Here is a 25,752-nt window from a genome sequence, read left to right on the forward strand (position 1 = left end):
CATCGAGCAGAGCATGGAAGGGAAGAAAGGGAGAAATGAAGAGACAAAGAGAAGCACCAGCCACACTGCATCCTTGTGCAGTGGTCACAATGTGTATTGCGAGGTAGAGGAAGAGCATTAGTTGTGAGCCTGCTGTATACTCAAGCAAAGTTAAGTTCTTGGGACCTCCTCGGGGACTCCTCAGAAGACAGATGAGCATGCACGCGCGCGCACACACACACACACACACACACACACACACACACACACACACCCCTACTTAGTCCTTATTCCTTTGCCCTGGGCTCTTTCAGTCAGGATTCTTCCTGGCCCTCCAAAATGCTAACCTTTCAAGCTAGAAGCATTTCTCCACAACTGGGTCTTGACAGTTCATTCAAAGGACCCCATCTGGAAAAGGAGCAGGAACAGGCCAGCCCTGTCCAGGCCTCCAGATGTCAGGGTCTGCTACCTTCTGATGGGTACCATCCTGCTGATGGCTTTGTTTGCAGACCTGAAAATGTATTGGCCACTTGAATCTGTTATAAATTGCCAGGCTGGAAATAAATATCATATCCAGGCCCCCAGTAAGTAACAGATGCAGGAGTACAGGGCAAGATGAATGTGTTTTGGATGCAGACCTCTTTCCCATTGCTCACAGACAGAGGCCGACCCAGTGCTGGTTTGCAGTCGATCTGCGTACTGTGTAGGTTGGGACTTAAATGAACACAAAGTTCTTTTAAGGTTAGGAAGTTTTCTGTACTTGCTCTTGGCAAGTCCCCAGAGGATCCCCAATTGAGCAGTACATTTCCTTTTATCTCCTTTGCTGAGGAGTTTCGTGGTTTGAATGTTTTCTCTTTGGGAACTGCGTGGGTTTCTGGAGGCAGGGAGGGTCTCTTTACTCAGCTGCAGCGTGGGGACAGGCCATCAGCATGCATGCATTTAATCTGGTTCTGTCAAGGTTGGTAGCCCAGGCTGACCTCTCTGGGTGGGGTCACAGCCATGAGCAAGCCAGAATCATCCCTGCCTGGTGGGGCTACTTCCCATTCCACTGGGAGAGACAGACACACAAAAATCACGTAAATGAATAAATAGTAAATATTGGTGATAAATGTCCTGAATAAAGGTAAGCTGGGGGAAGAGGAAAGAAGCAGATGATGTGGTCAGAGAAGGGCTTTCTAGAGCCATGACTGAAAACTGAGCAGAAGTCTGAAAAGAGGGAGAGAACAAGTCACTCCATTATCTGGGGACAGACATGGCAGACATGAGGATGGCCACTAGCCTCTGGACAGAAATGACTTCTCCTAAAGAGGAGTAGTAAGGGCTAGGCATGATGGCACACACTGTATTCCCAGTACTTGGGAGGCTGAGATCGCAGGTTCAAGGCCAGCCTCAGCAACTCAGTGAGACCCTCAACAACTTAGGGAGATCCTGTTTTGAAATAAAAAATAAAATAAAATAAGGCTGGGGGTGCAGCTCGGTAGTATAATGGCCCTGGGTTCAGTTCCCAGTACCACAATAAAGAAGAAAACAAAGAGTAGAAGTTGGAGGAGGAGGAGGAAGACAGAGACGGAGGCAGCCATTAAGCAGTGGGGGAAGTAATGGGAAGACCAAGCTGATTGCAGAAGGGATGAAGTGGAACCAGGCATGGTGGCCCTTGTTTGTAATTCCAGTCCTTGAGAGGCTGATATAGGAGGACTGCAAGTTCAAAACTAGCCTCAGCAACTTAGTGAGGCTGTTAGCAACTTAGCAAGACCCTGTTTCCAAGTAAAAAATAACATAGGGCTGGGAGTGTAGCTCAGAGATAGAATGTCCCTGGGTTCAACCCCCAGCATCACACAAAGAAAAATAAAAATAAAAAAGAAGAAAAAGGAGGAGGAGATGGAGGAGGAGGAGAAATGAAGTAGTGGGACTGCCAGGGATATTAAGAGGCCCAAACTAGGCCTAATTAAGAATCCAATTAAACCACCACCTCCTTAGAGAACACGCCTCAGCCTCCAAGGCTGAGTCAGTTCCCAAGGGTGCTCCACAAAGCCCACATCTTCCCCCTCAGTAGCTCTTATCCCAGTTTGTTGATGTCTGCAAGCTGCTCCAAAGCAGAGCCCACATCCATCTGATCTGCTTTTATGTTCTCAGTGTCTTGTACAGAATAGTAGATGCCCCATTAATGCCTGTTGAGCGAACACTGAGCATCCGAGCAAAGGAATGAAAGCACACCATAGTGGACCTAAGCCCCCATTGAAATATGAATTTCTTGCCCGGGATTTCATCCTGTTGACGTTCTAGCACATTAGAACCTGTCAATTTACAGTTTCCTCCAGGGCCTTCAGTCTTCCAGCCTGTGCATCAAGGGTGAGGGGTCTCCCAGCTTTAGCTCAGCAACATATTCATGCATGTATCCCACCAAACAGCTTTTGCTGAAAAAAAAAAAAAAAAGCTATGCCCAGCGCTTAGTAGCATGTCCTATGGCCCAGGTAGAGAAAAGTATAAAATGCTCATTGTAGAACATGTCACTGTTTCACTGGGCATATACAGAGCCCTGCTGGGTCTCCCAGGAGGAAGGTGTTACCTCTGTATCACAGAGGAGGCCACATCTAAAGAACAAGGTGAGGAGGACGCATGGGATTGTGGGAGTGGACAGAGAAGGGCGCCAGGAAGCAAGACTGGAGTTGAGGATGGAGACAGATAATCAGCTCCAAGCTGAGGCATTTATGGAAAGCAAGCAAGTTAGAAGTCACTGCAGGTTTAGGGATGGGAAAAGACAGTCTTAGCCATGCAATGAGAAACTCCCTGGGGCTGGAAGCCGATGGGCAGTGGAGGTGAGACTGGAGGCTGGGGAGGCCAGCAGGAGGCTGGTACTATGGTCCAGGCCAAGGAGGATGAGGACTGTGAAAAGAACTGAGGGTTGAGAGGGCAGAAAAGGGTAGACTTGAGAAATTGCACCATTCCAGGCTCTGGGAACTATTTTCTATTCCCAAAACTACTCAAAAAAAACACCCCGAATCTAATTCTCCCAGGCAGCCCAAGCAGCCCTCCCCATTTTGTTCTTCTGTATGACTGAGTAGAATTCTGCTGTGTGTATATTCTACTTTCTCTTTATCCACTCATCTGTTGATAGACACCCAGGTTAGCTCAATAATTTGGCTATTGTAAATTGTGCTGCAATAAACAACAAATATGCATTAGTCACTCTAGTATCCTGACTTTAATTCTTTAGGAACGATAGTGAGGGGTGGTAGAGCTAGACCATTTGGGGATTCCATTCCCAGTTTTTGAAGTACATTCAAACTGATATCCATAGTGGTTGTACTAATTTACAGTTCCACCAGTAGTGTCTAAGCGTTTCTATTATCCCACATCCTCACTGCATTTTTCACTGTGTGTACTCTTGGTGACTGCCATTCTAACGGGAGTTAAGTGGAATATCAGCATAGTTTTGATCGCATTTTCCAGTGATGTTGAACATTTTTTTATGTTTATTGGAAAATTGTAGTTCTTCTTTTGAGGAGCGTTTATTTAGTTCTATTGCCAATTTTTTATTGGGCTACTTGTTTTTATTAGTATTAAGGTTTTCAAGTTCTTTATATATTCTAGATATTAGTCTTCTATCAAAGGAATAGCTGGCAAATATTTGCTGCCATTCCATGGTGTGTTTCCCCCTCTCTCGGCTCTTAATTATTTCCTTTGCTATGCAAAAGGGTTTTTTTATTTGATGCCTCCTCATTTATTGATTCTTGGTTACATTTCCCAAGCTTTAGGGCTCTTACTGAAAAAGTCTTTACCAGTGCCTATATGTTAGAGAGTCGGTCATATGGTTTCTTCTAATAATTCCATAGTTTCTAGTCTAACTCCTTGGTCTTTGATCCATCTTGAGATAACCTGTGTGCAGGGTGAGAAACAAGGATCTAATTTCACTCTTCTACATGTGAATGTCCAGTTTTCCCAGAACCATTTGTTGAATAGGCTGTAGTTTCTCTAGTGTATTTTGGGAACCTCTGTGCTTTTAATAAATACATTCATTCATTCATTCATTCATTCATTCACCAGATTCTGATTATGTTTAATGTTCTGTACTAAATGCACTTGTGTATGTCTCTTGAACCTAAACTCAGTACAATATGCTACCTATTTGTAACAAAGAAGAGGTCCCTCCATGTATGCCACAACCAAGCAAAAGAGAAAATCACCCTCAACCTCTCCATCAATGGCTATGGTTATAGGACACCAGAATAATCCCATAGGGATTATGAGATTGCTCTGAAATGTCCTGGGAAACCATAAACTCATCTTTGTATCAGCAAGTATTTCTGCACTCAGAGCTTTAATTACCAGACCAAGTATGTTGGCAGAGAGAAGCAGTGTGGCAGTCTTCCCAATTCTCTTTTTCTAATTGTTACTGATGCAAGGAGTCAACAATAGAATTGTTTTCTCCCCCTCGTGTCCCACAAATCCTTCCAGTGTTTCACATGTAATCAAGGCTCAGGAAGACACTTTGGCGATGGATATCCCCCATAAACCTGAAAATTATTTTTTCTCTCTCTTTTGGAATATATGCACATAAATGGTACCCACCTAATTTCTGTACCCAGTGCCACTGGCTCTAATCAAGCATGTGTGGGCACCTCACAAGTAACTACAGTGATAGCAAACACTTAGTGACTTACTAAGTGCTTTATGTACATTGTCTTATTTAATCTTTGTCACTTCTCTGAGAAGTGGCTCATGCTTATTCCCATTTTGCCTATGAGGAAACCAAGCTGGGAGAAGATATTTATTGTCCTGTTCACAAACTTTAACTAGAGATTGTGCTTTCCTTCTGTTATCCAGGGGTACCATCGACCCCGGCACTACATTGCAACTCAAGGTAAGTGCCTTTTCTCCACCTGGTGCCTTGAAGAGACATTAAGGGTCCCAAAGAAGAGGGTTTTTGAAAATTAATGCAAGGCTTGTTGTTCTCTTTTCCTATATATGTCATCCCAATACTTCTTTTCCTTTAAAGGACCCTGTTCCTTTTCTTGAGCTTCCACTGGGAAAGAAGCCATAGAGGCAGGGACAGAAGACCTCCAGAGGTCCCTGAGAATGAAGAAAATAGTAAGTCCAGCTTAGAAGGGAGAGAGGAAGGAGCTATCGCTAGTAAATGAGCAGGAGGGAGGAGCCCAGGCAAGGCAGTCCTGAGGTCCCAGCCTCCAGCAGGTAATACCTAACAGAGCTGAAACTGAGGGTGCCTTATCTCCTCCATGGGTGCACATCTGTAAGAGAAATATAGCCAGCTGCTCTAGAAAGGAAAATAGCAGTATGTTATCAGAGCTTTAAAATGATCATACCTTTCAAATACTTCTTGGAAAAAATTCTGGAGGTAAGTATGTATGTGGACAATGACATATATAAAAGGTATTCTTCGGTGTTATCTATAATAAGAAAAGTGAAAAATCTTAAATGCTCAATAATGGGTAGATCAGTTAAATAAAGTATGGCATTCCCATGTGGCAAAAAAAAAAAACTCTACAGCTATGAAAAATGCCATGCCTCATAAGAATTTTTACGGACATTGAAATTTTTAATAGGTATGTTGTTTATTGCAGTAAATGCATACATATACATATAAGTACCATACATTTTTCAAACCTTTATATCAAACATATGCATCACTTTTGTAATTTTAAAAATGATGAAGACCTAAGACAACAGTGGAGTCATTTCTCAGGAAATCACTTTAGACTGTCAGATCATATCTCCCCTTCGTGCATTTTTATATTTCTTTTCTCTTTTATCCTTTCTCTCCTGTTTGGGCTCCAACCACATGCCTCCAGCACCTGTCAAGCTCAAAATCAAGTGTCTCCTGTTTTTGCTCTCAGCAGCTCCAGCCTCCTCACCCCAATAGCCTTCCTCTCTTACTCACTGAGATCCTGGAACCCTACTTTTTTTTACAGTTCTCTTGGGCAAAGCCCCAAATATAATGCAAATACGTTGATGGTCATAGAGAAATGGGACTGGCAGGTCTGAGTAAGGTGGCGACCGCAGGAGGAGAGGTGCTGCCCACCATGCAAGTGTGGAATGTGGTTTTTCCTCCATGCTCTGATCTGGCCCATCAGACTCATGTGCCTCTGACCATAGTCTCAACTCTTTGGTGTCCCAGAGAGGGTCATCTGATCTCACTCTTGTTCCTCTATGTGGAGTTTTGACTCAAACTCCCAAGAGGTACAAACCTTTAGGCTGCTAACTTGCACTACGGTCTCTAATCATTGCCTTCTCTATTGGCAGGCCCAATGCAGGAGACAGTAAAGGACTTTTGGAGAATGATCTGGCAGGAGAACTCCGCCAGCATCGTCATGGTCACAAACCTCGTGGAGGTGGGCAGGGTAAGCCTCTCCTGCAGTTACCCGGGCAGAGGATGTCGGAGGTGCTCTTAGGTGTCTCCACTCCCAGCCATGTGCTAAGGGCCTCCTAGCCCACACTGCACCTCAGGGCAGCCTCTGGGGCAGACAGCATCACTGCTACTTCATCCTTGAGCAGTGTCCTTTCCCTTCAAGTGCCCCATCCCTTTTTCCACCCCCACTCTCTGTTGACAACTTCATCTCATCTATTCAGAGTAAATCCAAGCCATCCCCGTGTGAACTCCCTCATGGTCGCATCGCAAGGCTGCAGTCCTCCCTGTATCTACAACCATCTTCTCATCCTTCCCCACGGTTGTCAGGTTCAGCCATAAGAAATGGATGATGTTTTTCTTCTTCACCCCAAATATTTCAATACTGGCTGTTTCTCATGGCTCATCCCGACCGGGCAGAAACAACATCTCTGCACTTTCAAAGTCCAAGTGCCTGGCACCTCAGATTCTGCTGAATGATTTTCTCATCCCTCCCCCACACTTAAAAAAAAATGAATCTCTCATTGCTAGATCATTCCCCTCGGCATACGGACATGTGCAGTGCCTTCCTCCTGAAAGAGAAAACAGGCAAACCAAGATGACTGCTCCGTTTCTCCACTCCCATCCTCTCTTGCCTACTCGGTGTAGCTCCACCCTCCATACCACCAGTGATGATTGTTGCTACCCCCCCCCATTCATGTTGACAAATACAGCGCCACTTTCTTCTTCTCTCTTCTCATCTGATTTCACCTCTCAGCAGCATCTGACCCTCTGCTACCTGCTCTTCCTCTCCGACCTCTAAACCTTGATACTTTTCAGGCCTCAGGCCTTGGCCTTCCTCTCATCTATTTAGACTCTGTCCTAGATCATCCACAACTAGGGCTTAGGAATGAGACTGCTATGGCCAGTTTGCTTTTGCCTGCGTGGTTAGCTATGGCATGCAGGTGGGTGGGCTGCTGAATTTAAAGGCAGGGGCATAAAAATCAGGATACAAAGGGCCTCTCTGCATATCATATGAACTAACTAAAGAGTGGACGGGTAAGTTTCCATCTTTGCAAGAACCAGATAATCCATAAAGATAAGCACCCTGGCCATACGCGTGGGGAAGGGAAGCTGGGCTCTCATGATCCAGTAAGAGGGTGTGGACATTACATGGCCCTGATAGGCATTGGGGGTCGGGGTGCAATGTTCTCTTGCACTCACTGTTATCTAGCCCATTTCCCAGTTTACAGATGAGGACACCGACACAAAGAGTAACTACCCTGAAGTCACTCGGCCAGAACCCAGGTGCAAAATCTGACTCTTGACTCTCACTCTAGCGCTCATGATCCCTCTACTCAGGATGGCATCTCGGTCCCAGCGTGAGCTAGTGTAGACAGAATGGCCATCCCAGAGTTTAAGAATTCAGAGTCAAATTCCAACCTAGCCTATAGCACAACCCACATGGGAAACAGATTCCCTTGATGGATCAACCGTGAATCTAAATCGGATTTGGGAGAAAAGCAGTCTCTTAGTAGAACGCCTGCTAGTGGTGATGTACTGTGCCAAGCACTTTTTGTTTATTAAGTTTATCTTGAGCCCAGTGTGATGGTGCAAACCTGTAACCCCAGTACTTGGGAGGCTAAAATGGGAGGATCTCAGCTTTGAGGTCAGCCTTGACCAAGCTTCTCAATAACTTAATGAGACCCTGTTTCTAAATAAAAACAAAATTCAACTGGGGGTATAGCTTAGAGGTAAAGTATCCCTGGGTGCAATCCCCAGTACCACACACATGGAAAAAAAATGATCAAAAAACAATTATTTAGCCAGGCGTGGTGGTGCAGGCTTGTAATCCCCATGCTTGGGAGGCAGAGACAGGAGGATCCAGCAGGTTTGAAACATGGTTCGAGACCATGTTTCCAAATAAGATACAAAATTATAAAAAATGGGTCTGGAAGTATAACCCAGAGGCAGAAGGGTTTCCAGGAACCCCAGTATCACAAAATCATACACACACACACACACACACACACACACACACACACACACATACAGCTGGGCATGGTGGTACATGCTTGCAATCCCAGTACTTGGGAGGCTGAAACAGAAGGATCCTGGTCCGTGGCCAGCCTCAGCTACTTAGTGAGGCCCTCTGCAACTTAGTGAAATCCTGTTTCAAAATAAAGAATTAAAAAATTGGGCTGGGGGTGTATCTTGGAGGTAGAACGCCCCTGGGTTCAATCCCCAGCACCACACACATACACATCAAAAGACATTTATACGATTATATAAGGCAATGTTCCTGGTTATCATTCAGATGGCTTGGGTTGGCGTCCTGCCTCCATCTCTTGCCAACAGTTGATCTTGACCAATTTTCTTTGCTTCCCCCTATTTTAGATCCTCATCTGTAAAATGGAGATAATAATATCCATTTCATAAGGTTATGGTGATAAGTAATTAAAATAATACATGTAAATTATTCATAGAACACTTAGTAAGCAGTGTTAAAGTGTCATCCATCATTATTAATAGGAAGCTGAGACCCAGAAAAGTTGCCGTACTTTCTGGAAGCTGCTCGGCTACTGAACGTTAGAACCAGGTGATGAATGCGTGTGCTCCGAGTACTGTTGCAGTGTACCAGTGTTTCCCTAAGTGGGTTCCACGGGATGCTAGCCTGCAGGATGCTTAGCGAGAAGAGGGTTCCAAGGTTAAATACGTTTGGGAAATGCTGTGTCCTCTGCCCCTTTTGGAGAGTCCTATAACACATTAGCATTAGCACAATCAAAAAGCTGAGTAATTCTGTAGCAAAGCCACCTGTTTAACGTTGTTGAATCAGCATTTCCCAAACTCATTTGACCACAAAACCTTTTATTTTTGTTTGTTCTTTTGTTTCTTGTTCTTTACCTAACACCTATTAGCACCCAGCGGAACACACTGTGGGAAATGCCCTGCTAGGCCGCGCAGCGTCCCCCGGAATGGTAATACTGCTTTTGTTCTTTTAAGGGGAAAACCATGATCTCTTTCTTCTCTGCGGAGAGTGACCTACAGAGTTGATGTGGGGATGGCTTGTTGGTAGCATCCGTACACACTTCCAGGGCAGAGCAGGCAGAGTCTTCCCCGTGAGCCCAGCACCTTCCATCCTTCTCCCAAACTAGGAGCCGTTCTCTGTCAGGCCCCGAATTGCCGCCTCTTAATAACAACCCTCTCCTGACTCCTTCTGCTTCCACCTCCTCACTGTTCCCACCTTTTACTCTCGTCTTTGCTCAGCTGGTTACACTCAGCTATACCAGTCTGATATCACAAAAAGGGGATTCCACTGAAAGTAGAATACTGGCCACATGACCTCGGACAAACCTCCAAACTTGAGTATTATTTTCATCTGCAAAATGGTAATAGTAATATCCACCAATCTCACCTCCTTCCGTTCCATCACTGGGTATGATAATGCGTTGGGAAACTACAAGGAGCTTTGCAAAAGCAGGTACTACTGTTATTTCTAACGGCCCAGTGCCTCTGGGTGTGAGCTCAGCCCCGGGCAATCTGCCAGTCCCTGGCCAGCAGAGCACCCTGTGGACTGAAATGCCACTGAGTCACCCTGGGGTATATTTAAACAGGAGGGTCAGATGAGGTGGCTGCTACACTCAGCCACCAGCTCACACAGCCTTGTCTCTGTCCTTTCCCTGTCTCCCATTTGACCACAGGTGAAGTGTGTGCGGTACTGGCCTGATGACACGGAGGTCTATGGAGACATTAAAGTCACCCTGATTGAAACAGAACCCCTGGCAGAATATGTCATCCGCACCTTTACAGTCCAGAAGGTAAGCTTCCCTGGACAGGGAAGGCTGTCCACCGGGCCAGCTAGATATCTCTTCATTCAGAACATGTAGAGACCAAGGATGGGATCTGGGCCCTGCCTACCACTTGGCCCCAGAGTTATATTAGAAACCAGTTTGGCCTTGGATTCTGCAATCAAGGATCCTACATTTAGTGGGAGAGACAAATGGAATTTCATAGACAACTCAGCAAATAAAGATGCCTGTGGCAAAAGCCACAAAGGAGATGTGAAGTGGAAAGACAGGAACCCACCAGAGGGTGGGTCCTTAGGGCCTCCCAGAGGAGGAGTTTGGGCCAAGAATGAAGGAGGCATGGATGGAATTCTATCCCTGGCAGAGGGTAGAAAATATGCAGGTTGTGGAGGGAAAAAAGACCTCACTGTGTGCTGGCCTTTGGTTCTCAAAGGGGTGATTGGTTCCTCCAGGAGACATTTGTTAATGCCTGGAAACATTTTTGGTCTTCACAGCTTTGGAGGGGGTGGTTTGTTACCTCTAATGGGAAGAGGCCCGGGGTGCTGATGAATAACCGACCACACAGCACAGCTCTCAGGACAAAGAATTGTCCAGCCCCAAATATCAACAGTGTCAAGGTTGAGAGATACTTTTCTAGACACTGAAAGGAGTCCAGGGTTGCAGGAGCTTGATGAGCAGAATGAGATTCCAAATAACAATTATTACCTTTTATAGTTCAACAATTAACCATTCCTAATGATATCATTACTGATATACAGATGGTCCTTGTCTTGTGATGGGGTTACATCCCAATAAACCCCCTGTCAGTTGAAAATACCATAAGTTGGAAATTCACTTAATACACGTCACCTACACAACATTATAGCTTAACAACATATCATACTGAGTATAGTATGTAGTAGTGGTCCTTTATTCTCCTGATAGTGTACATGAGTGGAAACTGTGGCTTACTGTAGCACAAGAGAGTATGAAGCCAAGCATGGTGGGGCACGCCTGTAATCCCATTACTTGGGAGTTGAGGCAGGAAGATCTCAGGTTCAAAGTCAGCCACAGAAATTTAGCAAGGCCCTCAGCAACTTAGGGAGACTGTTTCCAAATAAAAAATAAAAGAGAGCTGGGATTATAGCTCAGAGGTAGAATGTTTCTGGGTTCAGTTCTTGGAGAGAGAGAGAGAGAGAGAGAGAGAGAGAGAGAGATTGATTTTGATTTGATATTCTCTCTCTTGCATATTCTGCCTCTCATCTCGCCCATCTATGTGTTCTTGGCACACCTACCCGAATGCCCCCTTCATGGGACAGCCAGGGAGACTTCTAAAATACAAGAGAGAGAATATCAAATATTGCTACCTGAGAAAAGATCAAAACTCAAAGTAAGATTTCTATTGGACCCTATCCCTTTTATTCTATCACAAAGTTAAAAGCAAAACACGAGTCAAACCATTGTTAAGTCAGGGATGTCTGTATTATAATGACAGCTAATACTTACTGAGCACTTACTAAACCCTAATGCTCTTCTAAGAGCTAGGTACAGGTTAACTCATTTAATCCTCTAGCAACTCTGTGAGCTGGGCACTAGGTTATCCCATTTTATAGGTGAAGAAACTACGATAAGAGCATTTAAGTCAGATGTCCAAAGTTAACCAGGCTTGAGATTAGTAGAACTAGGATTCATGCCTTGGCCTCTGAAGCCCATGGCCCCATCCACGGCATGGTAGTCCACTCCAGTAGACCCTGTGTCCACAGGCTGGAAGATGCAGAAGTACCTGGATACATAAATTCTCTGGGAGACATACCTTGGGGATTGGAGAAGTCCCTGTGAAGGCCAAAGCAGGCCACCAATGCAGACTGGAGCACAGAATATGCCCAGTGACGTTGCATGCACCATGTTACCCCAGGATACGTACTTCCAGAACCTTCCTCTCTAACCCCCATGCTCCCAAAGTCTGAAGACTCACGTGGAAAAGTCAAGAAGCTGGTCATCCAGTAAGATAAGGGGAAATAAGAGTTGTCATCTTAGGTGTGGTTCCTTAGAGGAAGAGCCTGCAACCAGGACTCAGAGGCACCTGCTATATGCATCCAGGGAGTTCTCCAAAGAAACTTTTAAGAGAGGGAAAGAAGCAGGAGACAATCCCCTGGCCAGAGCAGAGAGCAAAGATCTATGCAGTCCTGTAATGGGTCTGCCCCATTAGGGCAGAACACACCAGAGTTATCCCCCGGAGGCCAGGAAGCTGGGCCTTTGCACTGCCACATCAGTCTTCCACTGGAGGCTAACATTCAGGTGAGTCAGCTCCTGTCAGCTAAGGGCTCATCGCCAGAAAAGGGGGTGGCAGTGAGATGCAGCAGCCAGCGGGGCCCATGAAGAGGTCTGCACAGGGCAACCTCACCCACCACATCCATGGCTGGGAACGCTGAGGGACTGAGGACTGGGGTCCCTCCTGACCCCTAGAGCTGAGCACAGGGCCTTGGGGATGCGGCCAGCAGGGCAGGGTGAAGAGTGAGGTTCTTTATTGGGCTTCTGTCTTCTTTCTCTTTACATAATCTCAAGAGAAGATCTTGTCCATAGGGAGGAGCCCTTAAAAGACCACAAGTGCCTGTGAGGATTAATGGACGTCACCGGCTTCTCCACAATAAATGGGCAGGTCATGTCCCTCAGCCAAATTCAGCTGTCTCTCCTCATCCACTTCTCTCACTTCTAAATGACTCTTGCCTCTCATCTTGCCCCTGTCTTAGCTGGGTTTTTCAGAAGTAGAGCCCAAGGCGGCCTACTTGGGTGCCTTGGCTCATGCAAGAAGAGATAGCTGGCAGAGGAGGCAAGGGAGGCGGGACGGGGCGGGGCAGGAGTCCAGCCAGGAAGTGGTGGTGTTGGGGCCCTGCTTCAGCCTGACCCACCAGAGCTGGGGCGCATGATTGCTCTGCACAGTTGGCCCTCTCTGGAGGCAAAGGGGCCTTTTGCACATCCAGGAAGTCATTATGGTCTGGGTTTTAGCACAGAATGCCCCTGTCCAGGAAAGCCTGGGCAAGCTGGGCAAGGGACAGAGGCAGTTAACCAGCCCACCTCTTCTGTCCACACTGAGGCTCAGCAGCACCCCTGCCCAGTCCCACTGTGATAATGGGGCTCCTGCCCAGCCGAGGGCAGTTCTCCAAAGAAGGAAGAGACTGAGCTGTCTTCATCTAGGGTCGCGGGGGATGGTGCCCCAGCCAAGGATAGGAACCTAAGCAGTCACCAGCAGTGCCCTCTACGTGTTCTTGGCACACCTACCCGAATGACCCCTTCACGGGACAGCCAGGGAGACTTCTAAAATGCAAGTCTAGTGATGTGCTTCCCCTCCTGTGCAGCCACCCTGAGCTCCCCAGAGCCTTTGGTGCAAAGTCCAGAGCCTCAGCTGGGATGCAGGGTTCTCCTGTAGGAGGGTGTCCCCTGGCCCACCACTACCTGGCTTCCATGACCTTCTTGCATTGTCTCTGCACCTGGCATTTTAAGTCCTATTCCCATGCCCTCTGCCTCCTCCACCTCCATCCCCTCCATATGTCCAACTGGGCACTGCCCATGCATCCGTATCCTGATGTTGATGGTGATGGTGATGGTGAGCACAGACTGTGAAATCAGACGGCCAGGCACAGACCAAGCTCATCACAATGAACACATTATGTTTGGGCTCAGTCCCTTCATCCATGCCATGGAGATAACAGTAAGAGGATGGATGTGAGGATTAAATGGACTGATACAGTGAAGTGCGCATGGCTGGCACATCGCCAATGCCTCATAAATGTAGCTACCATCTTCACTATTAATAGGTTTCAAGACTCAGTTCAAGTATCATCTCCTCCAGGAAGCCTTTTCAGATTTCTCCTCTCCCCAGATCACATTAGCTGAACGCCTTTATGTGCTTTAATAGAATTATCTACATAGGTGTCTTCCTTCTGGTGGGGCTGAGAGCTGGTCTAGGGATAGGAATCATGGCTTTTATTTCCTCCTTCCTAGCACAAGTCTAGGTGCATACAATGCTTAGTGGGTGCTTTTCAACTGACAGGATGAACATGAAACAGACTTTCTCTATTCAGCACTCTTTAAATATCTGCAGAAGATCACTAGGGAGAAAGAGATAAGCAGGGTAAACTGCACAAGCAAAGGCTCAGTGCTGTGGCCTGCCCATGGAATCACGAGGCAAACACTGGCCTGCAATATGTCTATATGAGGGGAGGAGAAGAGGGAACTGACCAGAACCTCACTCCCCACCACCTCCACCTGTCAATAAAAGCTCTGTTTTCATTTGTTTCTTATCTCAGAGGTCTAAATAAGAATCTAAGTAATAAAGAAGACTGCTAATTTTTTTGAACTTCAGAAGTCACATAGACATCAAGGCATAGTGGAGCACACCTAGAATCCCAGGACTTGGGAGACTGACACAGGAGGGTTGTAGGTTGGAAGCCAGGCTCAGCAACTTACAAAGACCCTCAGCAACTTAGCAAGAACCTGCTTCAAAATAAAAAGGACCAGGGTGTAGCTCAGAGGTAGAATGTCTCTGGAGTTCAATCTCCAGTACAAAAAAAAGTAGCCAGGCAGGTTGGTACACACCTATAATCCCAGGTCTTGGGAGGCTGAGACAGGAGGAGCACATGTTTGAGGACACCCATAGCAATATATATAGCACGGCTCTCAGCAACCTAGTGAGCTCCTGTTTCAAAAAGAAAAAAATGAAAAGGGTTAGGGTTATATCTCAGAAGCAGAACACCCTAGGTCCAATCCTCAGAACCAAAAGAAAAAAGAAATAAAAAAGATTATTGTAGACAAAACTGGAAAACTAAAGGACACTAAGTCTCAACCACCGAAATGCCTTGTATTCCACCAGAAATACTTGAAATTTGGTCTTCACAACCAACACTTCTTTCCATAGATTCTACTGAATATACTTCCCATGCATTTCTGTCCAAAAAGAAAAGTCCTCTGGGTAAACACTAGGTGCTGTGTTGTCCACTTGGAGACAGAATGTATATCAGCATGCTAAATACACACTCCAAGAAGTCTTGCCATGAAGAAACCAGTTTCACTTTAACTAGTTCCACACTTGCCAATGGGTCAGAGTCACTCTGGGAGGTGACACCTATTAGCCTGGGCAGCAGGAAGGCTGCATCCTCCTTGTGCAGCTGCAGCCCCCCACAGTGCCGGGCCAGGGACCTGAGAGCAGCAGCTGGAGCAACGGAGGCCCCTTCTCTCCTCAGAAAGGCTACCACGAGATCCGAGAGCTGCGCCTCTTCCACTTCACCAGCTGGCCGGACCACGGGGTGCCTTGCTATGCCACCGGCCTGCTGGGCTTCGTCCGCCAGGTCAAGTTCCTCAATCCACCAGAAGCTGGGCCCATAGTCGTCCACTGCAGGTGAGTCTGCATGAGCAACGGCCTGGACTCTTTGCCTTGAAGACTCTCCTGCCCGTGTCCCAGTGCTTAGCCTCATCTGGTGACACCTGGGTCCCAAGGTCTGGCAATAAGCCACAGTCACCGCAGCCACAGTCCTTGTTTCCCTTGTTGCCCTGAAACAGCGAAGTTGCCCAGATGTTGGCTCAGCACTGGCAGCATCTCCTGTCCTCACCACATAAGCTTTCATATCCACATCATTTCAGTTTTCATCCAGCCTTGAGAGGTGGGCATTACTAGGTAGACACAGATGCGAGACGGCAGAGGCTGAGACATTTAACACATCTTCTCCAGACGTGGCATAGGGTGCTGTGGTGCAAGCATGCATCTTTTCATTCCTAATATCTTTAAAATCAATCGATGGCCTGCAGGGTCCTTAATAGAGAGTAATTAATTGGACAGTGTCCATTTCCACTTTATTGTGGAGAAGATTTTTTGGCTTTGACCTAGAAAGTCACATTGAAAATGAGCAGCATGGTCTTTGAATTCTCCTAAATGGAGATGAAGCATCATATCAAGGGCACTGAGAAGGTGGATGTCCAGACCTAAAGCTAGCCAGCCTGCGTCCCCCTCCTTCCCAGCACTTTTTTGCAGTGTGCCTCTGAGCCAAGCCTTTCTTTTCAGAACCAGCGTGTTCAGGTTATCTCATTCCTGCACTGGCAATGTCCATGTTAGCCAGGGGACCAGGAAAGACTCCATAAACTGTGAATGCCTCAGAGATAGCCCCTTTCTCACACAGCATCTTTTTGTCTTCTCCATAATAGTAAATACACAATCCCATTTCATAGATGGGGCAACTAGGACTTAGCAGAACCCTCCTGGGCTAGCTAAGCATGTTGCAGGAATTCCCTGCTTTACATTTCATGGAAATCTAAGGACATTAGACCATTATTCCCAATGCCTGTATCCTTAAAAGCAGCCAGAGCAGGGCTAAGAGACAGAGGGAGACAATGGCAAATACTTATCAGACCCTCCACTATGTCCAGAGCTGTACGAGATGGCCTTGTGCCTGTATTTCTTACCAAGTTACTTTAGTGCACCTGAGCAGAGTGGTACCCAACCCTCAGATGCTAATGAACATTAAATGGGTTGGCTAAGGTATACTAAAGTGTCTGGCAGAATTACTGACCTATAATAAGCACTTAAAACATCACTGTCCTCTGCCTCTTAATATTACCCCCCTCCCCAGACTATTAATCCCAAAGAACAGGAATCATGTATTACTTGTCTTCACACCCCCACTCCTAATCCCAGCTTCCAGTGCCCTGTAGATACTCAATAAATATTTATTGAATCTAAGTGCCAATTCTTTATCGAGGAATTACTATGCAACCAGGCACAGGGCTAAGCAATTTGCATGCATTGTGCTTTTAAGTGTAGTCTCTCTTCTTATAATTTGACTGGTGCATTGCAATTATATAGCACAGTGAGATTCAAAGTGACACATTTATATAATCACACGTCTGCTCGGTATGTTTCCCTCTGGATTCCATCCGACCCCCCAACCCTCACCTTCCTGTACATGTTGGTGAAAGTGTTAGTGATACTTTCATATATGAACATAATTATCATTTGTTTTGTTGCATGCAATTTACATATATTATGCCATTAATGCTATAAGGTAGGTCTATTTGTTATCAGCCTCATTTTATGAATGAGAGTAATGAAACTCAGAGACAGTAAATCACTTACCCAAGGTCACACAGTTATTAAGAAATAGAGCCAGGAGCCGGGCATGGTGGCACACACCTGTAATCCCAGAATTTGGGAGGCGAAGACCAGAGGATCGTGGTTCTCGGACAGCCTCAGCTACTTAGTGAGACCCTTCACAACTCAGTGAGACCCTGTTTCAAAAAATAAAAAAGACTAAAAAAACAGGTCTGGGGATATAGCTCAGAGGTAGAATTCCCCTGAATTCCCCCAGTACTGCAAAAAAAAGAAAAGAAAACAAAAAGAAATAGAACCAAGGTTAGATCCTAAGCATCTCTTCCAAACATCATGCAGTTAATTACTATAAGGTGCTGAAATAAACAATATGATCCTTACAAAGACTCCACCAGGAGGCAGGAGTCATGTCGTTTTGTGAGAAAACTGACGCTCGTGGACAGCAGGCAACTTGATCGCTGATGTGGACCCCAAATTCAAAACCCATGCCTTGCTGGTTCTTTCTCCTAGAATATAATGAGAAAAAATGAGTCTTTGAAGAAGAGGGGAAGAAGTAGCTCTTTGTGGTCCCTCCTAGACACTTTGAGGCCTAGACCTTTGAGGCCCAGACATTTCAGTGGTGGAGGGGAGATGCCTGAAGGAGTTAAAATTTTTATGTAATGCAAACCATGCTGTACCATCAGAAATGAAGGCTGCTCGCTAAGGGTTTACTTTCCCGAGCATTGAGAGTGACATCCCATCCCCACAGGCCCATGTGCCTGGGATTTATCAGCCAGTATGGCTTTCCTTGCTTACCTTCTCTCTCTTCCTCTTTGCACGTCTTCCTATTTCCACATTGCTAGACCAAAACATTTGTTTCTATGGGGGAAGCAAAACATGAAAATGCAGCCAAAGCAGGCCTCCTTGACATCAGGGAAGCCCACTGATGGCCTTACCTTCCCAAACTGGGTGCATCTAGGGCAAATGTTCTGTGTGTCTCTGGTTCTACAGCATGGCTTTAGAACGCGGCACTAGTCAGGGAAGAATGGTCCATGCCCCATGGAGTGTCACCGAGCTCTCTTGTATTTTGTACTTGATCTGAAATTCTCCTAACAAAACTATCAATGATTAGAATTTGAATATGTTTGTGGAAACTTGATACCCAGAAAGAGCTTCAGGGCTGCCACCTGCTCCATTTTAAACATCTTCTGGCTCATGGTCCTGGGGAAACAAATCCAAGTGGAGCCAAGTGCAGGCCTTGGACAGTGGACCCCAGGATTCCCTCTCTGCTTCTCTGAGGTCTTTGGTTGCTATTCTCATGCTTCATCTCTGTTAATTCCTTTCTTACTCTTTCCTGCTTTCATCCATCAACCCCTCTGCTGAAAATAAAGGAGAAGAGAAAAAGGAGGAGGGAAGGAGAAAAAGCGTGTTTATTAGGCATCTCCAGTATGCCAGTCACCATGTTCAGTGCACTACATTATCTATTACTATACTTTCACTCATCGGATGAGGAAACTATACACACACACACACACACACACACACACACACACACACACACTTGGTAAGCATATTATACACCATAAATCTTACTAAGGACGTAACTGAAAGACCACACACCACTCTGGAGCCATACTGCCTGGGTAAAAGTCTCAGCTCTACCCTCTGCCAGCTGTGTGACCTCAGGTGAGGGAAGGCCCCTGGGCCTGTGAAGTGAGATGAGAACCTTGCTAACCGCTTCCTAGGGGAGTTTATAGGCAACGTTTGCAAAGCACTCAGGACAATGAGTGACACCTTGCAAGTGCTAAATACGTGTTTGCTATATGAATATAGCCAAATAAGCCAGTCCTGATTAAATGCCTTTAGACACATGCATTACTCTCCCATTTCACAGGGGAGAGCTGAGGGTCTAAGCTCCCTTGCTTGCTCAGCATCTCCCAGGAGTGTTGGGGCTCCAGCTTTTCTGCCTGCCATTTTCAGCCTACAGCCTTTCAGCCAGGCTCTGAGTACAAGGCTGATTCCAACCCAAAGATCTAAAACGCTCCATCCCCTTCCAGTGCCGGAGCCGGGAGGACTGGCTGCTTCATTGCCATCGATACCATGCTTGACATGGCTGAGAACGAAGGGGTGGTGGACATCTTCAACTGTGTGCGTGAGCTCCGTGCACAGAGGGTCAACCTGGTGCAGACAGAGGTGAGTTCTGGGGACTGAGTCACGCAGCTCCCCGAAACCCTGGCCAGGGAGAAACATGGTGAAAAAAGAGATGATGGGCAGGGACATCCTTTAGAAAGGGTGTGGGAGAAGTGTAAGGGAGTAACCACATGATTTGCTATGGCAAGACCATGATAGAAGCAAAAATAGCCCAGCCAACAGTGCAGACTTCCACCAAGCACAAATGGTGATGAGTTCCCCATCTCTGAGGGCATCCAAGCAGAGACTGAATGGCCACTGTCAGAGATTCTTTGAATTGTATTCCAGCCTTGGGTAAAGGAGTAGAAATGAAAACAGAAGAATTAGTATTTATGAAATGCCTACTGAATGCCAAGTACCCATTTCAGTCTCTGCAGGAAATGGCTTAAGCATCAACATTTTTGAGTATTAAGTCAGGGTCTTGAGATTCCAAGAGATAATAATATACAGTCCCTGCCCTCCAGGGTGAGGCAGACCTTCAGGTACTCCTGTCCAGCTGAAGAGCCTAAGAGGGAAAGTACACAGTAGTTGTATACCTATGGTGAGCGGGGCAATGTGCATTTTTTTCATATAAAGATATTGTTTCTATCCTTGGTGTAACCTTTACTAGCATTTACATTTTATCAATAAAGGAGAAATTGACAGATAGTGTCCCCAAGATCTCACACAGCCATACTGCAGAAAAAATGAGCATTCATGGTACCCAAAAGCATACTACTCTCTGTCCTGAACAAGTCTCTCTTGATAAGCAACCTTGTCTGCCTGTCCCACTCCTCCCTGCCTTGGGTTGGTGTTCCTATAATAGGCCCATCTTCTGGTTCTAGCAAGGGCTGTGGGTGTCCAGTCACAGCTAGGGTATTTAGGAAGCTGCACATCACCCACTCTGCTGTGGGAAGTCACCCATGGATTTGGGCACAGCAGTCACCCCTGGTTTTCTAGTGAGCACCTCCATTGATAGGCTCAGATACACAGGACCCTGCTGCAAGCTCTGAGCTGACTCACTCAGGCCTATCCTCAGGCTTCTAGTGCCAGAACCAAGAGAATCCATTCCCAGGGTCATGCATGCATAAGACAGGCTCACTGGTTGGAGTCAGACACACGGTCTCTATTGTCTGATGGGGAGACATAATCAAATGCAGATGCATCCACATAAGTACTTTATATAGACAGATAAGCCAAGTTATACAGGGAAAGGATCACTCCACAAGCACTTAGCAAAGACCTAGAAGTAATAACAACTTCTTCCTGATGGATTTAGAAAAGACTTTCCAGGAGAAATCAAACATTGAAGGTATAGAAAAGGGGAGTAAAGTTTCAGGAGAAGAGAAAAGAATAGCAAGCACACAAAAAATTGGGGATGGGAGGAGGGACAGTGCATGTTTTAGAAGCAGACCCTGAGACAGACTTGTGGGAAAGCTAAGTTTACTTGGGAGGTAGTCCCAAGACACACTGGTGAGTGGAAAAGTGAGCTAGAGAAAGGAAGGAATTGATCAAAAGGTACTGTACGAGGCTATTAAACACTGTAGACAACCGAAGCCCAATTCTGCTGAATAACTCTGAGATACAGTGTAGAACATGCATCTCCAGGTTATTTCTGCAAAGGAGACAAGGAGCTTGGATTTTCGTCTCCAACTCTCCATCTGTCATCGCTTGAAGGCTCCTTCCTCGGGCATTAACTCCTGAGCCCTTTTGACTTACCTGCCAAAGTGTGCTCCTGGGACTAGGAAGAAAGCCCTCAGCAGAGAATCACAGTTTACTTTGCAGCAAGCCATGTCTGGCAGGTAAAGGTCAAAACTGAAGGGATGTAGACAAGACATCAAGAGCACTTGCTACAATATGCCCAGAAGTTTCTCATTTTTCTCTGTGACTGCTGTTGAATCTTATGCAAGGAACAATACACACCACATCTCAGGCAATCACGATGAAACATGGAAAGTGGGCCCTTTGGGTTACAGGATAACAAAAAGGAAGAATTCTGCAATATAAATCATGAACACGCTTCATGATTAAAGAAACCTCAAGAGTATATGTGGACATCGCCCAGACAACTGTCCTTACCTGGTACCCTCCTCCCTCTCCCCTTGACCCTGCAGGAGCAGTATGTGTTTGTGCACGATGCCATCCTGGAGGCGTGTCTCTGCGGCAACACGGCCATCCCTGTGTGTGAGTTCCGCTCACTCTACTACAACATCAGCAGGCTGGACCCCCAGACCAACTCCAGCCAAATCAAGGATGAGTTTCAGGTATCTTCATCTTGAGGACTGTCTCTAGTCAGTCTGGGCTGTTATAACAAATTCCCATAAACTGGGTGGTTTACACAACAGGCTTTTATTTATCACATTTATAGATGCTAGGAAGTTCAAAATCAAGCAATTGGTAAACCTGGTATTTAAGGAGGGCTAGGCACCATCCTGGTTTGTAGGTGGACACCTTCTTGTAGTTTCATGCCATAGTAGGAGAAAGGAAGCCAGTTCTCATGTCTCTTTTTAAGGGCACTAAACTCATTTGGGAGGCCCCACCCTCATGACCTAGTCACCTCCCACAGACCTCCTGACCTCCTAATACCATCACAGTAGGAGTTAGGATGGGAGCATATATATTTTGGTGAGAGGAGGATCACAAATATTCAGTCCCACAGAAGTTTCTGTCCAACTTTGGTGGGTTGTGCACATTTGTGGGACTTCCTCTGTGAGAATAAAGATGCCTGTGTGCTTTCAGTACACAGTAACAGCAGCTAGAGAATGCATCCCAAAGCATCAAATGCACAGCCACGAGCAACTATTAGCCAACCATACAGTGACCAGATGAGGCATATTTAAACTATGACTATATTTTTGAACTCAAGTCCCATTTAGTTTTTGTCCAGCTAGATAGGGACAAGTTCATACACACAAGTGAGAATTTAATGCTTTTTTTTTTTTATCCCTGGAGAAACTCAGGTTTTCTCCATAGTTTTTCAGTACATCCCTATGGTTCAAAGTGTGGTCTGGAGACCAGCAGCATCAGATTCACTTGGAAGCTTCTTAGAAATGTAGAATCTTGATCCCCACCCGAACCTACCAAATAAAAACTTGCGATTTAACAGAATATCCGGCCGATTTTGATGTATGCACACTAAACTTTGAGAAGCACCATTTTAGCACAGCAGATCCATGCCTTGGAACCCAGGTGGTGAGAATTGTGACAACCTAAGTCTGAGAAAACTGGAAAGCTAGAGCCCAGCTCGTCACCCCAAAGCCAGTGCCAAGGTGATATCTGAGCAACAGGAAATGAGAACCAGGCAGAAAAAAGTAAGGGAGCTCCAGGACTTGCCTAAAGCCCTTGGGCAAATGCTGGGCATATGGTTCCATGGGCCCATACCCAACCAGACCAATACTTTGGTACTCCTTCAGAAAAACAGCAATTTAAGCCGGGCGTGGTGGCGCACGCTTGTAATCCCCGCGCTTGGGAGGCGGAGACAGGAGGATCGCGCAGGTTCGAAGCCAGCCGCACGCGCTGGCTTAGGAGACCCTGTTTCTAAATAAAAATATAAAAATAGGTCTGGGAGTGTAGCCCAGAGGTAGAAGGGCTTCCAGGAACCCCAGTACCACCAAAAAAAAAAAAAAAAGAAAAAGAAAAACAGCGATTTAAAGCAGAGACTGGATATCAAAAGATAGAAGAATGGAAGACACAGAACCCTGGCCATGGCACACAGCATCGAGTCTATTGGCTGGGGCAGCTCTGAACCTAAGTGGCAAGACTTCATTCTGCAATTTTGTAGACCTGTCAGAGCTTGCACCCTTTGGGGTTTCTCATCCACCTCGAGCAGCTCATCCAAATGCCCTTCCATTCTCACACAACTAACTCACTCTCTCTCTCTCTCTCTCTCTCTCTCTCTCTCTCTCTCTCTCTCTCTGAGAAGAGTGTTGCTGAATCATTTCCCTCATTCCATGACACTTCAGGTGATGCTTAACACTCATTAGTGATTCCTTACCCCCATCCCCACTATATGTCCCTCTGGCTGGCTCATCCTTTAACGCAGTGCTGGCTAAGTTGAACAATGTAGTTCAAATGGTTGGCAGGTATTAGCAGCTCCTGTTTGAGCCTTACATGGGCATGCTACCCTTACAGCCTTGGCATCTTGAAGGTGTCACGTGGCCATTGCTACAGACTTTCAACTCACAAATCCCACAACAGTGAGCAGGATCTGAAGGACTGTCACCATTATGGACCAGGTCTAGGTACCAGAAAGGGGACAACAGGGTCAAATTGGAGGGTAGAGAAGTGAGTTAGGCTAAACTGGAACATCATAGTCAGAAGCAACCTCTGCTCAGAAGCAACCATTGACACAGTGTCTATCTACCTGCCTTTGTGCCCCACAGACACTGAACATTGTAACACCTCGCGTCCGACCAGAGGACTGCAGCATCGGGCTCCTGCCTCGAAACCATGATAAGAATCGGAGCATGGATGTCCTGCCTCTGGACCGCTGCCTGCCCTTTCTCATCTCTGTGGATGGAGAGTCCAGCAACTACATCAATGCAGCACTGATGGACGTAAGCTGAGCACTGGCAGAAAGCTCCTGCCTGGCGTTCTGGGAAGACCTTCTCCCTGAGACAGTGGCTGGACTCCAGGGTCCTGACCCTACCAGCCAGCCCCTCCTTGCTCTGGCCTGCTGGCTTTCTGGACATCAGGTCCAGAAAGGGCATTCCACCCTGCTGTGGCTTTGAATTAGGGCCATGTCCCTGCCCCAGTAGGCCCATTCCTTGCCTGGTGTGCTTTACCCCCTGGGTCTCCCTCCTCTTCTTAGTGAGCATCATTCTGCCTCCAAGAGAAAGAGGTATTTTCAGGAGCCTGGAACTATGGACCATCCCGTCCCATCCATGTATTTTTCAGCAAAGGAAACTGAGGCCAGATTTATAAAGAGACTTTATCCAGGTCACCCACAGAACTAGTATCAAAGCCAAACTTGGGGCTCTTGTCTCCCACTCTAGATTTCATTTCCTAGGCCTCCTCAATTTTCTTGTTCCAGTAAAATGCAAACCTCTTGCCCTGTAAAGTTCAGAACCAAAATCACACTGGCCTGATTGAGAATGAGCTCTTCCAGGACCCCTCCCAACCCCATGTCTGAGCTGACATCCCTTTAACACATGTGACCCTCCCATCTCACTCAAAACACTCAGGGGCATGGGAAGCTCTCTCCTAGGAGCAAAACCAACTACTTCTCCAATCTCTGATCTTTTTTAAGTTTCTCTCCAAGGGTCTTACATATTGGAAACAAGGAAATAATAAGGAGCCAATGCACATACCAGCTGTCAAAAGACCTGTCCTGGCCTCTGTCCATAGGTGTTGACATCCTTCATGAAAATTCTAGTCCCGAGTCCGGAAGCTGGGAACCTTGTCACCTTGTCTTGGGTATATCACATGGCTGGAGGTAGAGAGAAGACCTCTGGCATTAGCTTAGGGCCCTCCAAGGTCAAGGTCAATGTCAATGTTAACGTGTGTGTGTGTGTGTGTGTGTGTGTGTGTGTGTGTGTTAAGAGATAGGGTCTGGGGTGCACCCACACTTTCAATTTACTCCTAGTTTTGTACCCCACTTGTCCCAACACTCACTCCCTGCCTTCTTCATCCAGGCAAGGATCAAACAAGCTCCTGGCCTCTACTTAGTAGGTTAGATGCTGCCTGGAGTCAAATGCCTTCTGCCGAGCTCTGATTTTGATTGTGTTCTCTTTGTCCACAGAGCATTTCTCCTGTGAGCCATCATCAGGACCTCTGCCTTTCTTATGTTTTATAAAAAAAAAAGTCCTTATCTGTATTCCAGCTCAGTCTGTGCATTATCTGGTAACCATAGCAGCTTTGCCTCTAGCAGAAAAATATGAAGTCCTCTGGGTTAATTTTTAATGTCTCCCCTGGTAAAGGATGATGTTATCCATGAAATGGATTGCTGGCTGATCCCTGAAACCCAGCAGGAGCACGGATCTCGAACATATTTTCAGATAAGGCTTTGTCAGGCATGCTGGCCTAATAGAGCATTTATCACACAGACAGCAAAAACGGAAATAAAACTAACATTCCCTGAGTGTTGGGTAGCATGTCAGCCCTGGACTTACACTGTCTCATTCTGCATTTGGGATATTATTATCCTTATTATCAGAGAGGTGCTGAGGGTCAGAGGACTTTCATCACTTGTTCAAGGTCAACTAGCTCAGGAAACATGGATCCAAGAACCTGAGCCCCATATCTGCTGTCTCTGAAGCTGAGATACTTTTCCAGATCTAGATGTGGACCCAAGACACTGCCTTCTATGGCTGGAGAGTTTGGCTTTTGAGCAGCTCGGTTGTATACCCTCCCAGTCCTGACCATCCCTTGCCAGTAGAGGCCCTGGCAAGACAGGTCTCCCTAAT

At 46.3% G+C, this 25,752-nt stretch overlaps 1 protein-coding gene across 8 annotated transcripts in view; it reads left to right on the forward strand.

Moving 5' to 3' along the window:
- The window catches only part of PTPRT (protein tyrosine phosphatase receptor type T), a gene marked incomplete at both ends in the record, with an annotated part of 1,183,313 nt that overhangs the window by 1,135,064 nt on the left and 22,497 nt on the right, over positions 1 to 25,752 (forward strand). For 5 of the 8 annotated variants that reach the window (XM_080716374.1, XM_080716373.1, XM_080716375.1 and 2 more), the window contains 8 exons: positions 4,804 to 4,840; positions 6,238 to 6,335; positions 9,238 to 9,297; positions 10,021 to 10,137; positions 15,345 to 15,499; positions 19,237 to 19,372; positions 21,463 to 21,612; positions 23,731 to 23,904. In XM_080716374.1, coding sequence (XP_080572500.1) covers positions 4,804 to 4,840; positions 6,238 to 6,335; positions 9,238 to 9,297; positions 10,021 to 10,137; positions 15,345 to 15,499; positions 19,237 to 19,372; positions 21,463 to 21,612; positions 23,731 to 23,904 — 927 coding nt within the window. The remainder of the gene's footprint in view (positions 1 to 4,803; positions 4,841 to 6,237; positions 6,336 to 9,237; positions 9,298 to 10,020; positions 10,138 to 15,344; positions 15,500 to 19,236; positions 19,373 to 21,462; positions 21,613 to 23,730; positions 23,905 to 25,752) is intronic. The other 3 variants (XM_080716377.1, XM_080716379.1, XM_080716380.1) reach the window with 1 other exon arrangement.

The sequence above is a fragment of the Muscardinus avellanarius genome, assembly GCF_963383645.1.
Source record: "Muscardinus avellanarius genome assembly, chromosome: 19".
Lineage (NCBI taxonomy): Eukaryota > Metazoa > Chordata > Mammalia > Rodentia > Gliridae > Muscardinus > Muscardinus avellanarius.